At 45.2% G+C, this 15,372-nt stretch overlaps 2 protein-coding genes across 2 annotated transcripts; one reads left to right on the top strand and one right to left on the bottom strand.

Annotated features, from left to right (window-relative positions):
- The first annotated feature begins 248 nt into the window (after window positions 1-248).
- LOC118093023 (F-box/LRR-repeat protein 14-like) lies at window positions 249-2,061 on the top strand. The gene has a single exon (XM_035131742.2). It carries the CDS (start codon window positions 303-305, stop codon window positions 1,839-1,841), a length of 1,539 nt encoding a protein of 512 aa, XP_034987633.1. The 5' UTR covers window positions 249-302; the 3' UTR covers window positions 1,842-2,061.
- Window positions 2,062-4,652: 2,591 nt separating this feature from the next.
- On the bottom strand, window positions 4,653-14,196 carry SNRPA1 (small nuclear ribonucleoprotein polypeptide A'). Its single transcript, XM_035130466.2, has 9 exons — window positions 14,037-14,196; window positions 11,080-11,227; window positions 10,807-10,885; window positions 9,537-9,583; window positions 7,526-7,628; window positions 6,585-6,664; window positions 6,065-6,140; window positions 5,467-5,560; window positions 4,653-4,891 (listed from the first exon to the last, which is right to left on the bottom strand). The coding sequence occupies exons 1-9, from the start codon at window positions 14,116-14,118 to the stop codon at window positions 4,833-4,835; spliced, it is 768 nt and encodes a 255-aa protein (XP_034986357.1). The 5' UTR covers window positions 14,119-14,196; the 3' UTR covers window positions 4,653-4,832.
- Between the last annotated feature and the right edge of the window lie 1,176 nt (window positions 14,197-15,372).

Genomic DNA, 15,372 nt, shown 5'->3' with positions numbered 1-15,372 from the left:
CAGGATTTATGGGGGAGGCAAGTTTCATGTTAGGGGGACAGAACCTCAGTTAAGTATTTTTATTGATTTACTTGATTGGGGGGGCAGCTGCCCCCTGCTCCCCCTCCCTTGGTTACGCCCGTGGAAGAAAGACATTAGTTTAGATCCTGGAAGGGGAGGGGGCTCTGGCTTCACCCGCCCCATTGCTGGGCTGGGCTTCGGGCACAAGTAGCGTAGGGCTGGTTCAGCACCAGCTAGTCTCGAGCAGCGCCGGGCGGCTAAGCAGACGGAGTTTGCTCGTCTGCCACTGGGCTCCGCAGGCAATGGGTCCCGGCGGGAGGAAGCGAAAGGCGCCCCTCGACGGCGGCAGCAGCAGCAGCAGCAGTAGTTCCGAGCAGGGGCCGCCGCCGCCGCCCATCTCTCTCCTGCCTCCGGAGCTGCTGATCAAGATCTTCGAGTACCTGGACGACGAGGACCAGGTCCAGGTGTCGCAGGTGTGCCGCGACTGGCGAGCCGCTGCCTACCAGGTCTTGTGGTGGCGTGCGGAGGCCCCCGTGTCCCTGTGCCAACTCCGCGCCGATCCGTCGCTGCTGGCCAGCCTGGCAGCCTGGGGCATCCGTCGGGTGCGGATCGTGATGACGCCCTGTGTCACCCTGGGCTCCGTCACCCACGCAAGCTGCACCCCCGAAACCTACAGTGAGCTGTGCCGGGCTTTGCGGGCCGGGCTGCCCTCCCTGCGGGCGCTGAACATGACCGGGTGCCCATCCCTCACCAAGAGGAGCCTGGCGCAGATTGGCAAGCATCTCAAAGGCCTGGAGGAGCTGGTGCTGTTCGGGTGCAGGCAGGTGAGTGACGCGGGCCTCCTGCTCCTCGCCAACAGGCTGCGGCACCTCAAGAAGCTCACCCTGGACCACTGCTGCCTGGTCACCAACGTGGGCGTAGGGCATTTGGCGGGCATCACGGCAAGTGGCTGCCTGCAGCTGGAGTGTCTCAGCCTAGAGAACTGCGACCGACTCAGCGATGTTGCCGTCCACTACGTGGCCCAGGGCCTCCCCCGCCTGCGCTACCTGAGCGTCCGCTTCTGTGGGGGTATCAGGGATGGGGCTTTGGTGCCCCTGTCGCGCCTGACCAGGCTGAGAACCCTCAACCTGAGCTTCTGCCAGAGAATCACCGATGTGGGTGTTGGCCACATCGCGGGCATCACTGCCGACGGCTGCCTGGAGTTGGAGGAACTCGACCTGGCGGGCTGCGGCCAACTCAGCGATCTTGCCGTCCGCTACGTGGCCCAAGGCCTCCCCCGCCTGGTCCACCTCAGCCTCCGCTTCTGTGGGGGTATCGGCGATGGGGCTCTGCTGTCCATGTCGCTCCTGAGCAGGCTGAAGAGCCTCAACCTGAGCTTCTGCCAGAGAATCAGCGACGTGGGCATTGGGCACCTTGCGGGCATCACCAGCCGTGGCTGTCTGGAGCTGGAGCAGCTCAACCTTGACGAATGCGAGCGGCTCACCAACCTCACGTGTCGGTATCTGGCCCAGGGCCTCTCCTGCTTGCGCCACCTCAAACTCTGCTGCTGTGAGAAGATCAGGGACGAGGCGCTGCTGTTCCTGTCGGGCATGAGGAGCTTGCGCATCCTCGAAGTAAGCTACTGCAATATCACCGACGAGGGGATTGGGCACCTGGCTAGAGGGGGCTTGCCCCTTTCGACCTTGAACATTACCTGCTGCGAGACTCTGGGAGACGCAAGTCTGGCTTATATCACACAGGGCTTGGGCGGGCTACGCAAGCTCCACTGCTGTGGTTGCAACTTCAGCCTAAACGGCATCCTACAACTGGAGCAACAGATGCCTGCACTGTCGATTCTCTGAGGCTGATGCTCAAAACAGCTGTGTAATCTGCCAGTCTGTCTACTGACGTAGCTCAGTCAGTAGAGCACAAGACTCCTAATCTCATGCAGGGCAAAATATTTCTGCATTGCAGGGGGTTGGACTAGATGACCCTTGTGGCTCTTTTCCAACTCTTCAATTCTATTATTACTGTTGCCTTTCACCAGTGCCTTTCCATTTTGATATTTTTTTTCTGATAAAAAGCATGTGAAAACTTAAGGGTGTTTGGTTATTTTCTCCTCTATTCTGCAAAACATTTTCATTTCTTTGTGTTGTGTCTTTTCAAATGGTATGTCTGAAGTCTTTAAGAGATAAAAACTTTCTTTTTAGTGATTTGTAAGCTGCTCTGGACGCCTTTTTTTTGGCAGAGGAGCAGGATTTCTTTAAAAATCAAAAACAATCCCTAATTAGGTATTACTTCAGTTGCAAAAGTATGCAATTAGCAGACCTCTATTATTCCATGCTGTGCAACTGCTTCTACATTCCTGATATCTTACGACAAAATAAAGAGTTTGCCAACCCTTTTGAAAAGAAAACAATACTACCGGTATGAAAAAGCGCACAGAAACGGGGGGGGGGGGAGACCTGAAATCACAGCACCTTCACGGGTCCAGGAATTTCTGGAGCTAAACACACTTACCTGGGAACGTGCACATTTTGGTTGTAGAAACAAATATATTTTTAAAATAAGAATATTACCATGATACAAGAACATGAGAAAAGCCCTGCTGGATTAGGCCAAAGACCTGATATACAAAGAATAGAAATAAAAAAATATCAATTATATAAAATACATTTTAGGGTTCTGAATCAATAGTCAAATAGTGGATCTTATTCAGATTGCCCCAACTAAAAACCTTGCAACCTTTGCTGTCACTTGCTCATCTTGATCTGCCAAGAGAAAGGACACTGTGGCAGTGGTGGGAAGACGTGGAGTGGACAATAAGAGGGGTGATAATCTCATTCCAAAAGTCTTTATAAAGAGTGCAAGCCAGAAAGGCATGCACTGATTTGGTACTGCCATCTCCACAGGGACATAAGTGTTTTTCGTGTGGAATCTGTTGGAATTGTACCTCGAGTACAGCCGAGGGCAGTACATTCAATCTTGTGAGAGTAAAAGCATGTCTACGTATATTTTAGAGTTGCTAGGCTATGTAGATAGGGTGCCAGAGTCTTGAAATGGGAAGGTGGAAGTGTCATACCATGGGCAAAAATTCCTTATTGTGGCCAAGTTGTTCCAACACTTGATATGATTGAGGCGCTGACAAATTAAGACTGTTTGCTTTACTAAAACTCAAAGTGAGTAGCTGTTGTGATAAACCACAAGAGTGAAGTTTTTGATAAGTCCAGGCACTCTTGTGACCAAAGACCATCACCACAATCACTACCCACTCTAGTAAGCAGTACTCCAGGGCATGCTACCTCCAACAGTGGAGGTAGACCATAGCCAACATGACTAGTCATCACCTCCATCCTTTGTGTGTGTGTGTGTGGGGGGGATACTGTTGCAACCAATGGCAACCTTTGTGGGGCCTGGCGTGAGCCTGCTGATCCAGATACTGATGCAGGATCCGTTTGCCAGTGCCTCCCATCAACTGGCACTCTTTGGGTGGTCATGGGATGGGCAGGTGTAGGGTGGCTCATGGCTCTAGGCCAGGCATTCCCAAACTGCAGCCCTCCAGATGTTTTGGCCTTCAACTCCCATGATCCCTAGCTAACAGGACCAGTGGTTGGGGAAGATGGGAATTGTAGTCCAAAACATCTGGAGGGCCGAAGTTTGGGGATGCCTGCTCTAGGCTTTGGCCCTGGCTGCATTACTACACAGAAGCAAGAGATGGAAGGTTGTGTGTGTGGCTCATAGCCCCATCTCAGACAGGACAGAAGAGGCTAGGTCAAGCCATAAGAAGCCCAGAGATCTAATGATTGAGGGAGTTCCATCAATAAGAACCAGCACCTCGCGCAGAAAGTAAAGAATAGGAAATACTTGCCATGTTAGTGCGTTCACACCCAGAGCATTTGTCAAACAAAGGGTGGCAGCGGCAAGCCCTTAGGCACTAAGGATGGGAAAACTGCAGCCACTGACTCGCTTTCACATGGGGTGGGGGCGAATGGAGAGAAGAAACAGTTCATAATTCCATTGAGAATAATCTGTCTCTCCCCAGGCAGCTTCTGGGGTGCAGAGGAAGTACTGTAACATAAAACCCTGCCCACTTTTAGCTCTGGCTCCACTTACCACAAGCTAAAGCCCTGTCCACCAACAAAATGTACCTCCCACAAAACACCCCCTAAGGGAATGTGGACATCCACAAGAAAGAAGTTCCCCACAGTGTCTGGGCTGAATGATGGGGATGGATTATTATAAGGTGGATTCACATTCACACATCCATCACTCACCAAGGCATGTAACGGAAGCAGCGCAGGCATTCTGGCTGACATTTGTGTCAAAATAGGGGTCAACCTTATCCTCTCTGGGGTTTTAACTGCTGTAGTATAGTTATTGATTCACACTTGTGTGCATGAAAGGGTTAACCTGAGCTCAAGTTGCCAGTGTGGGTGTGGCTTAGCAGGCTCTTAGAGGCCTCTCCTCCAATCCTTCATGGTGATTTCTGGAACAAACAAGAAACCATGTGACCATGGCTCTCTGCAAGTGAACTGCATCTCCCCAAAAGGAATTTTTTTTAAATTAGATGTAATGGCACCAACACATGCACTTGGAGGTGGGGCTGTGGTACACGGAACATAAGGCTGCAATAATATTATTTTAAAACCAACTGTTTGCACCAAATGTTATGCTGCGTTTAGGAAAAAAGTTTTAATTTTACTTCAAAATGTACAGTATAAAAAATTAACAAGAGTGCTTCTGAACAAAAACTACAAAAAATAATAATTCCACTTCAGCAATCAATCAAAAGGCTTTGGCAGACAATGGTACAGAGTATTCTGCAGACTTCCCAGATGCAGAAAAAAAGCATTTTAGGATCCATTGGCAATTGAATCTTCCTCCATCTCTTCTTCAGCCTCATCCATAGGGCCTAAAGAAAAGAGCACAATTTCTTAATATTTTAATCATTCCCTCCACCACAAATGTGAAGCTGATAAGGGGTGACAGTACAGTTCTGTTTTTTAATTCTATGGAAGTATTCCAAATATGGGCTTTTGACGCTTCAAATTTAGCTCACTAGCATTAAGTGAATTTGCAGGTTCTTAACTTGTTTCCTCATGCTGCAATGATGGCCATTCTACTAACTACTGCTGCCAAGAAATACTTAATTTTGCATAGCCTTCTATTCTAGGTTATGGAAAATTCTAGCTGTCTAAAAATCAGAAGCTGCCTTATACCATCTTGGCTGTGAATCCTGCTCCCTGCCTGGCAGGCCTTTTCCCACTTGGCCTGGAAGGGCAGGGCTGTGATTGACTCCAGCTACAAAAGCCAAGGCTGCTGAACAGATTCTTGGGCTGGGGTATTGTTTGGCTGGCGGCAGGGGTGTGTGTGTTGCTGTTATTGACTTCTGGCAAGGGCCAACTCCCCTGCACAGAGAGAAAAGGGGCAGTCTAACCTCTGTTCTAAATGTCCTGCAAGAAAAAGGGTTCCAAAGATATTCCTTACCTGCTTTACGATCTCTGCCAGGTATCTGACCAGCCTGCAACAGACCCTTCAGCCTCTCTACTTCAGCAAGTGTTGTGGCATTAGCAATGGCATTCTTAAAGGGAAAGATCAAAAGTCACTTATGCAAAACTTTTTACATTAAATCCAATGCCTGTTTCACAACAATTGAACTGTGCCTATTACAACAGTGCTAACAAGACTGGTCTGAACACCAAGGAAAACGATTCAGCATGCCAAAAAGAGTTCAATTCAATTCCAGCTAGAGGGTGGCATTTTATTATCTATTACATTTTAGCTGTTGCTCCTTAGACAAATACATTTTTAACCTACTGATATCTACCCCTAGCCATCAGACTGTGTTGATCTGGCCACTTAGAAACTTGAATTTTTGCAATAAGGAGCAAGACAGTTATAGCATGTTTACAAAATCTGAACTCTTTATTTGCAAAGAAAAGCTACGCAAACTATGCCTGTACCTGAAAAACAAAGCAATGTGGCACACTCAATACACACATAGATGGATCTATCTTCTGGAAGTAAATGACAGTGAATGTTTTTCTTGGTAGATTCCTCCCTGTAGAAGTCTGAAAAACATTACCTTAATTGCTTCCACATCTCCTGGGGAAGGGCCCACCTTCTTTTTGTCACTTGGCAAGCCAGCACCTGGGTTGAAACTTCAGAAGGAAAAAAGGCGCCTTGTTAAAGTCAAATAATTATTATCATGCTTCTCGAGCTTCCAAAGAGAAGTCTCCGGAAGCACCAATTTCAATCAGGTGTAGTATCTTATCTTTGTTAACAAACTGATACAATCAAATAATAGCTCCTTCAGAAACACCAGCAGAGTGACCTTTCCACATCCCACCCTTTTTAGAGCCTTTTATGAAAAAAATATCAATCGTATGTGTTGTTCAAGCTCCTAGCTTGGATGTTAAAACTGTCAGGGTTCATAATGTACTTGTCAAGAAAAAGAAGCAATGTTTGCCATTCATCAGCTAGGCAATTTTGGTGCTAACTAGTGCACCGACTACTCAATTTTCTTACAGCCCAAGAGTATTCACAAACCAGCTGTGGTGTTTCTGAAGGAGACTGCCAGTTTAAAGTGGTTATCTGTATCTTACGTTTTTGCTCTCCTGGCAATATCCTTTGCAAGCTGTGCACCCCGCTTGCCCTTGAACATTTTCTCTGCCTCCTGACGCTCCTACAGCGATACCACACACACAGAGTTAATGCAACATTCAATAGAAGCATGTATACGGTGCATAGCTCCTCTCCCCCCAAAAGAAATGGCACGGTGAGGAGCAATTCTTGAAAAAGCAAGGTGGCACCAAGATGAAGCCTTAAAAGTTGGTCCTAGTGAAACCTATAACCCAAGATCTATTTTCCATTTAGCTCAGATGGCAAGGGAGTCCACTGAGATATTCCCCACCATGCAATAGTTCCTGTCCATTAATTTCACTTCAAAAACGGTATGAAGTTGATTGAAGTCACAGCCAGCAGGCAAACTATCGTTTATTTGTTACACAAGAAACTACATTTACTCTCAAAGCATCTTTGATAAGACTCTGCTTTCTTTCCTCCAAGCCACAGCTACGGGCAGGGAATAGACACCCCCATTTCTAGGAATTACCTTCACAGAAACTATTTAAAGTAAATGGAACACACCATAAGATATATACTAAAATGCTCCAGCATGTTTATCGTCTGGAAACTGCTTCAAGCTTTCTTTTAGGCTAACATTTGCTGATTGGTGATGAGAAGGCAATCCTGTTTTTATGTTAATAATGATTCAAATCTAAAATACAGTTCCAAATATAAAAGCTTCCAGGCTTATGACTGCAGAATTCATAAATGTGTTTTCATGATATCTGCATGGCCATGAGAAAGGCATTCAGAATTACATTTGCAGAGCCACTGCCATAAACAAATGTCACAGTCTGAAAATGCGTTATAATGAGAAAATTATGTTATACTATAGGCACGAAAAGAAAACTCAAGTAGTAAACATTTAAATGCATAGCTTCTCAAAAGACAAATTATTCACAATTGCCAGAACACTTACTTTTAATTTCACTTTTTGGAAATCCAGGACTCTGACTTGTGGGACCTTGAAGATGACGTACAACCTATAATGCTTCTTATTTGTCACTGGATTCCTTAAAATACTGAAGGGAGGAAAAGGAGAAACATATTTACACAGTTCAAACAAAGGTACTGCTAAAGAGGAACGTTTTGGCCCAACATTCCCTATTGCCAAGTGTCTTTCCCCTTCATCTCCCAGGTTCTTACCAATGTTGGGAATAATTATTTTTAAGAGGCCAGCCCAAATGGCAAGACCCTAGTCCTGCCAACCTCTTAACTATGCTTTGGTTGACCAGACACTTTGAGGACCGAGGTAAAAAGCTGAGTTGCTTGACTAATTAAAGAGAGATTAATAACCAAAAGTAACCTGATTAAGCTATTTGATTAAGAATAAAAGCTTTGATTGCTGTCACCGTTAGTGAGTTACTGATGTCAGAACTGCACTCAAATTTTCTTGGAGGTAGAACCTACTAATCTGCTACGTGTTAATGCAGGCATCCCCAAACGTCGGCCCTCCAGATGTTTTGGCCTACAATTCCCATCATCCCTGACCACTGGTCCTCTTAGCTAGGGATCATGGGAGTTGTAGGCCAAAACATCTGGAGGGCCGCAGTTTGGGGATGCCTGTGTTAATGCATATCTGTTTGTGATGCTCATGAACATAAAAGTTTATGCAAACATTACAATCAGAGACAGGAATACATGACACCTATTTCAAAGACCTATGCTATCCGGTGCCATCTATGAATCAAAATATTATCTGATAAGTAAACTACATGAAGCATAATATTTTCATTTCATTCTGAAAAAGCCTCAGCAAAATGTTTAAAAATGAACTATGCAAATGTTAATTATATAAAATAAATATGGATCTCTTCAATATATAATTATTTATCTCATCATATTATACTCTCCTCTTGTGAAGAAGCGTCACTCTGTGGTAAGAATTTACATCTAAAGACCCCAGGGGTACATTTTTATTATTTTAATGTTTCAGCGTTTCACTTTATTTGCATTTAACTGTTAGACAGAATGTATTAGGCTTGAGTTTTGTGTGTTCTCATTTGTGAGTCTCTCCCGCCTACGCTGCATTCCATCTCTCCTTATCTGACCCTGAAAGCAGCAGAAATGGCAGATGTTTTCCTATGAGCTAGTACCAGAGTATTAATCAGAAATCCTTGGAAGCTTCCTGAAAGATAGATGGAGAGACGTCAACAAAGAATGATAATAGACTAGGCTGCCAGGGCAATGTGGGACATCCAATACCCAAAATGGGCAAAAGGCCTAGGCACTTCTGGTCAACCACAAGGCGATAGTGGGGGGAGTGGATAGCAGGAAGAGGCCATACATTTTTTTCTAATTCATGACGTGAAACCTTTCCTGACATACGTGAAGATGTTTTATGACTCTGTTTGCTGCGTTTGAACTACCATATAAGCTTTTGCTCTGAAGTGCCTTGGAGCAAACCCTCTGAACTGGCACTTTGGGTTGAGCTCTATTGCAATAGATAAATAAAATAAATAAAAACACAGAGTTCCTAAATCTGGATGCTGGACTTGAAACAGTTTCCTTGGTTCTGTGGTTTATTTAAAAGAAGGGGACGACAGAGGACGAGATGGTTGGACAATGTTCTCGAAGCTACGAACATGAGTTTGACCAAACTGCGGGAGGCAGTGGAAGACAGGAGTGCCTGGCGTGCTATGGTCCATGGGGTCACGAAGAGTCGGACACGACTAAACAACTAAACAACAACAACAACCCATCACCTGGGTAACAAACCGTGGTGGTGTAGAGGTGAATTCTTACCACAGCTCCACACTCGGAAATCCCTAGGGAGCTTTTAGAAAACAAAGCAAACCCTCTTAGTTCTATTAAGTGTTGAAGGCTTCAGGAAAAAATATTTGGCAGATCATGTTGCCAACTTTAATTTATAGGACAGATGTTTGGTAAGGAAGGCATATTATAAGATTTGATAACAAAGGTTATCATACCTCAGGTATGTTAGTGATTTGACAGTTGCCAAAGGATCTAGATCACCCTGAATAAGAGAAACACAAATGTAGTTAAAGCTATGTTAATATACGTTTTTCAGCTCACACTCAGCCCCTTAACCAAGAGTTAATTATACTACAGAATGAGGATCATTGTATGCATTTCAAAATTTATAGCTTAAGAACAGTTAGGCTTAACGCACTACAGTATGTGAAACATGTTAAACATAGTTGTCTCAGTTGTATGGTTTTACATTGTAAAAGCAAGACAATTAACCCTTAGTGTCTTTGCATTCAAAAATTCACCCAGAACAACAGGAACAAAGGTTATTTATGGGATCAGTTTCCATTCTAGGGTTTATTTTCAACTGATTTTTCCCCCACTTGGTTACTGAGCTGTTCTCCAAGAGTGCGTATGGCTTACTACACCCAACCATATTGTATGTAGATGCTATTGCTTCTCTCCACATATAAATGCACCAAAAGAAAAATCTGTGATCTTAATGGGGACAGCACGTGAACAATTTCCCTAAACAATTCCCTAAACGTGAACAATTTCCCTAAACAAATATCAATGGCAAAACTGCATATTAACAAATACAGTGTCTGATTAAGAAATAATTTTAAGTTTTGCATCATAGAGCTTATTTGGTTAACCTTACTTTTCCTAAGCTCAGACAAGCCTTTATGGCCATTTATTTGCAGACCAAGCAAACCGCCAAGATTGATGGTAGATATCAAATGACTGCCATGCTGGCTGAAGGCAGCAGGAGTCCAGCCCCAAGCTCCAAACTGTTGTTTCTGAAGCTGGCTTGTTTAAACTAATCAGAATTTGTTACGAATCACAATCTCTAGCTCATTCGCAATGACAAGCTGAGATCAGTGGAAAGCAAAGTTTAACTGCTGCCAAGGACTCCTCCTAGCTGCATGGAAGGAAGAAATGGGAGAGCACATGAAGCAGTGTTGTTCAGGGTCTTCTTGCTCATGAACATAGCACGAAACCATGGTTTAATGTTGTGTGCAAACCTGGGCCATTTATTTTAAGCAACAACATGGAAACAATATTCTGAGTAACATTTCACTGGTACTATCTACTACATTGCAACTGCTCTCAAGAAGTCAGAATGGGTAAAATCCTCACTGAGAAAGTTGCCTCATGTAATAAAAAATGGTGAGAAAACCCTATCTTAGAAAAATTGGGGCCTTTCTAGTGATTGTGCTTATGTCATTCAATCATTCCATGATTTCTTTCATCCTTTATTTCACTTACCAATTCCATGATGTTATTGTTGGTAAGAATGAGTTCCTTGAGATTTGGTAAAGACTGTTCAAGTCCCTCACCTATTCGGCTAAAAAAATAAGAATAGGGTGGGGGGGAGAGGAAGCCATCAGAATTATTATCTTGGAAGTTGTAATATAATTCTGTCCTCTTCCCCAAACTTCAGCTGCTTTTAAACTTACACTTGAATAAGCAGTACAAGAAGTAGATTATCGAGAACTTCACCCAAAGAGACCTCAAAATTGCAGTTGGAAAGGCACTCACCTTAACCTGTTGTTATTCATTAGCAATGTTTTCAGTCTTTTCAGCAGAGGAAACCCATCTAACTTCCGAATCTCATTGTCAGAGAAATCGATAGCATCAAACTGGTCCAAGGTAGCTCCCAAGTTCTCAATCACAGGGATCTTATATCCTGATGAAGCAACATGGGACAAAAAAAAAAGATATAGTGCAGGGGAAATGTATACTTTGGGTATGCATTAGACAACATTTGAAAGAAAACTTTCACCTCAGCATTCCTTACAGGTAAGTCTGAGAGGATGGACTTGGGGATACTCAGTGAAATTGGGTGCCAGCCGCTTTAGGATAAGCAGCAAAAAATAGTACATCAGACCACTCAATACTAATTTGTAGTTCTCACTACTTCAAATCATGTTATGTAACGGGTGTGCCTATGGTCACAGGTAGAGCATGTGCTTTGTTTGAAGGTCTCAGGTTCAATATCTAGGGAATCTGTCTGAAACCCTAGAGCAGGGGTGCCCAAACTTTTTTCAAAGAGGGCCGGATTTGATGAAGTGAACGTGTGTGAGGGCTGACCAAAGTTGTTGAGCTTTTTTTTAGGATTTGAGAAATAAACTGCCACGGGCGCCAGATTAAACCACCCGGGGGGGCCAAATTAGGCCCCCAAAAGGGACTTTGGACCTGTCTGCCCTAGAGTCACTACCAGTCAATGTAGAAACAACACTGAGCTAGATAGACCAATGGTTGGGTCAGTATATGGAAGCTTCCTTTGTGGTACCGTCTTTCCCACATTTTAAGACACCGTCTTATAACTTTTTTCCTCAAAAAAACACTGGGTGGCTTATTTTCAGGGAATGTCTTACCGGTATTTTTATTACATCAGGAGCAGTGCCCCTCTTGCTCCCTGTCTCCCTGCGGGGCAGGACTCTTGACTGAAAGAAAATGACGGGCAACAGCCACCACCAAGCTCCATGAGAGGGAGTCTGAGGGAAGGGAGGTGTGTGCATCACTGGCCCAGCCCTCTCTCCCCGGCCCTGGGATGTTCGTGAGGGAGGGAGGGAGCTCCTCCGAAGGGCTGCTCTCTCTCTCTCTCCTCCCAGGTGGGGACTCAATTAATAGCAATCTGCTACACTGGAGCTTCTTAAATTTAAACCAGTACAGTATAATGGAATCTATCTGTGTGATGCAGTCGTAGCAGTAGCCTATACTAAAGCAAATAAGGATCTCTACCAGACAGCCAACTGCCCAAGACTTAAGAGCGAAACTTCCAACAATGTAGCACTTTGTAGCACTGATAGCAAAGAGGCTACCGGCTGAGATACTGTAGAAAACAAAGAAGCCAGCTGAGCAGCAATTAAGATGGTAAATGGTAGCAATTAAGTAGCAATTGAGCCAGCAGGAAAGCGGGGTGAGATAATCTGCTGGTCCTAACAACCCGTCCGTGTTTCTCTTACCCACAAAATGTTAACTTTTGTGTAGGGTGTAGGGCAGTGTTTAGCAGCTCCTAAACAGCGAGAAGGGGAAAGTCCTTAATCCCCAAGGCAAGGACTGCGCCACCGGCAGCGATCCCGGTACAAATCCTTAAAGGGGAAGCTCTACAGACAAGCAATAGAAAGAAAAAAGAATCCTCACTTTTTAAAAGGCTATTAAAAGGGGGAAAGGTGGGGGGAAGCGAGAGGTGGGCTGTGTGTGTGTGTGTGTGTGTGTGTGTGTGTGTGAGAGAGAGAGAGAGAGAGAGAGAGAGAGAGAGAGGCGGGGGGGGGGGGGAGAGAGAGACACGCACACAGAGTCTCTCCCTAAAGGGGAAGGCAGCGTCTTCAATCGCCCCTCTTTTTTCCCTCGTGCTTTCATCTTCTCCCCACCGCAAATGCCACTTTTCTCCTCTTCACCAAGTAGAGCTCACACAGCCTAGCTAAAAAAAATATTTTGGAATCCTTTTACAGGTATTTTTAAAAATGCTTACAGAAACGGGAGGGGAAATCACGAGGCTGCAGCAACGGCTCTACGGTGCATTTTTACAAGCTTTTAAAAGAAATACGTGTCTTTGGAGCGACAGTAAAATGGGGAGAGATTTTTATGGGGGGGAGTTGGCTGGCGGGAGGGGGAAGGGTCTATCACTAGGTCTTATTTTCGGGTTATGGCTTATATCGCGCAACTGCTTAGAAATCCTGCTATGTCTTATATTATGGCTACGTCTTAAAAGGGGGGAAACACGGTAGTAGCCATTGTCTTAAATTGCTTTTAAAAAGCAGGCTCACAGAGAGAAGTTCCATCAACAGTTAATAGTTGCAACAGTTAATTAAAAGCTCTATTCTAAAGGATCACTCTAAATGCCAAATATTTGTGGGAGGGAGGGTTATTAGGTGTTTTTATTCTTTGTTTTGTATTTTGTGGTCCCTTTTTGCATTTTTTTGTTGTGATCTGTCCTGTGATCTTCAGATGAAGGTTGGTATACAGATTTAATAAATGATTAAAATGAATACTAAATATGAAGGCGTTAGGGTCTTCGTGAGCTCTTTTTCAGTTTCCTGGAACCGTGTGGCTGGCCTCTTATTAGAGACTGTATGTACTGTATATATATGTGTGTGTGTGTGTGTGTGTGTATATATATATATATATATATACACACACATACACATGCAACAGGGTTCTTCTTACATTAGCATCTGTCCATTATTTCGGGGGGAGGTTCACCGAACCAACCTTACTCCTTGAGTGAGGCCCAGGTGACCTCTGCGGCATTGGGCTCCTATTATCACCAGCTGCAACAAGTACGCCAACCACACCCTTTCCAGGACAGGGGCAGCGCGACCCACGTGGGCCACCTAACGTGACCCTCTTGAGCCACCGTCCCCCGACTCAGCTTCCCCTCCCGCTTTGCCTACTGCCCGCGCGCTTCAGGCCTACTAAAGTGAAGCAAGCGCCGCGCGCTTCCCGCTCCTAGGCCGCCGCCACCTCCACCACGAGGCCGTGTTCCTCACCGCGCAGGTCCAGCTCCCGGTCCCGCACGGCATTTGTGTACTGCGCCGCCTGCTCGATGAGCTCCGCCGTCAGCTTCACCATTTTCGCTCCCCGCGGCCGCCGCACACCAGAAGAAAACCTGACCGGCACGGCGACGGAGGAGCCGGATTAATACGCATGCGCCGACCGACCGCGCAGCCCGCAGAGCCGAGTTGCCGAGCCACGTAGACGGGGTGAGTCGAGTGCCGAGCGGCGCTTGCTCGTCGTCATGGCGACGCTTTGAGTTCTGGGAGGCCTGCAGAGGCTTTTTGGGTCCAGTTGCGCTTACACTCGAGAAGAGAAGTATGTGGTCCCCGCTTGGTTAGACGCAGTTAACTAACGTGCCGATTCCTTCAGCACAATTCTGTGCATACTTGCAACCAAATTCCTTTAGCAGAATTCTGTGCACACTGTACTTGCAAGCAGGTTCTATGGAGCTCAGAAAGGCTGCTCCCAATTAAGCACACGTGCAATTCCACACATACCAAATGCTCCCTCCAACTGACCTCTGGTTTGCAGTCCTTGCTCCTGATGAATTCTTGCTGTTTTATCCTTATTTTGTCATTTGGTGAGTAATAGCCCCGCTGGATCAAACCGAATGTCCATCTATAGTCCAGCATCCTGTTCTTATATTGGTTATCCAGATTCCTCTGGGAAACCCACAAAGAGCATGGCAGCACGAAAATCCCTCTTCCCCAGTCGTGATCCCCAACAACTGGTATTCAGAGGCAATCCTGAGCTAGATAGACTAGGGGTCTGATAGCATAAAATGTCATGCCATGTCTCGATTGTAGCAGTTTTGCTGGTGGAATTCAATGAATTGAAGGGGCACAATTAAAGTGGATTTGTTCTTGTGCTATAAACATACTAAAAATGAAATTAAAATGGCTCTTTTTTGCAGAAAGGAACTAGAAACTACTAAAAAGTGTGGGATAACAGTTGATCTGCATACAAGTAGGCTTGCCATATGTCCTCTTTTTCCAGGACACATCCTGTATTTCATGGGTACGGTATGTTTAAATGAGAGTCATCATAGTGATCCATAGTTAATAGTAGAAGTCGGCCAATGTGTCTTCTTTTTTGCTCTTCAAAATATGGCAACTATAAGTCAGAATGAATAAGCAGCCAACCTCTTACAATCTCCCTGCAAACTTTGGGCAAACATATCAGGATGGAAATTCAACCAACGGGCCATGTGGATGCAACCCCAAATATCCTAGACAAGCCACAACAGGTATTTCCTCTGCCATACATAATTTTAAAATCTTTTATTTTTCTTTCACTGAAGACCACATGGTGGCACACTAGCGTCAAATA

This window comes from Zootoca vivipara, chromosome 14 (genome assembly GCF_963506605.1).
Source record: "Zootoca vivipara chromosome 14, rZooViv1.1, whole genome shotgun sequence".
Taxonomy (NCBI): domain Eukaryota; kingdom Metazoa; phylum Chordata; class Lepidosauria; order Squamata; family Lacertidae; genus Zootoca; species Zootoca vivipara.
This window is presented reverse-complemented; position numbering and strand designations above follow the sequence as displayed.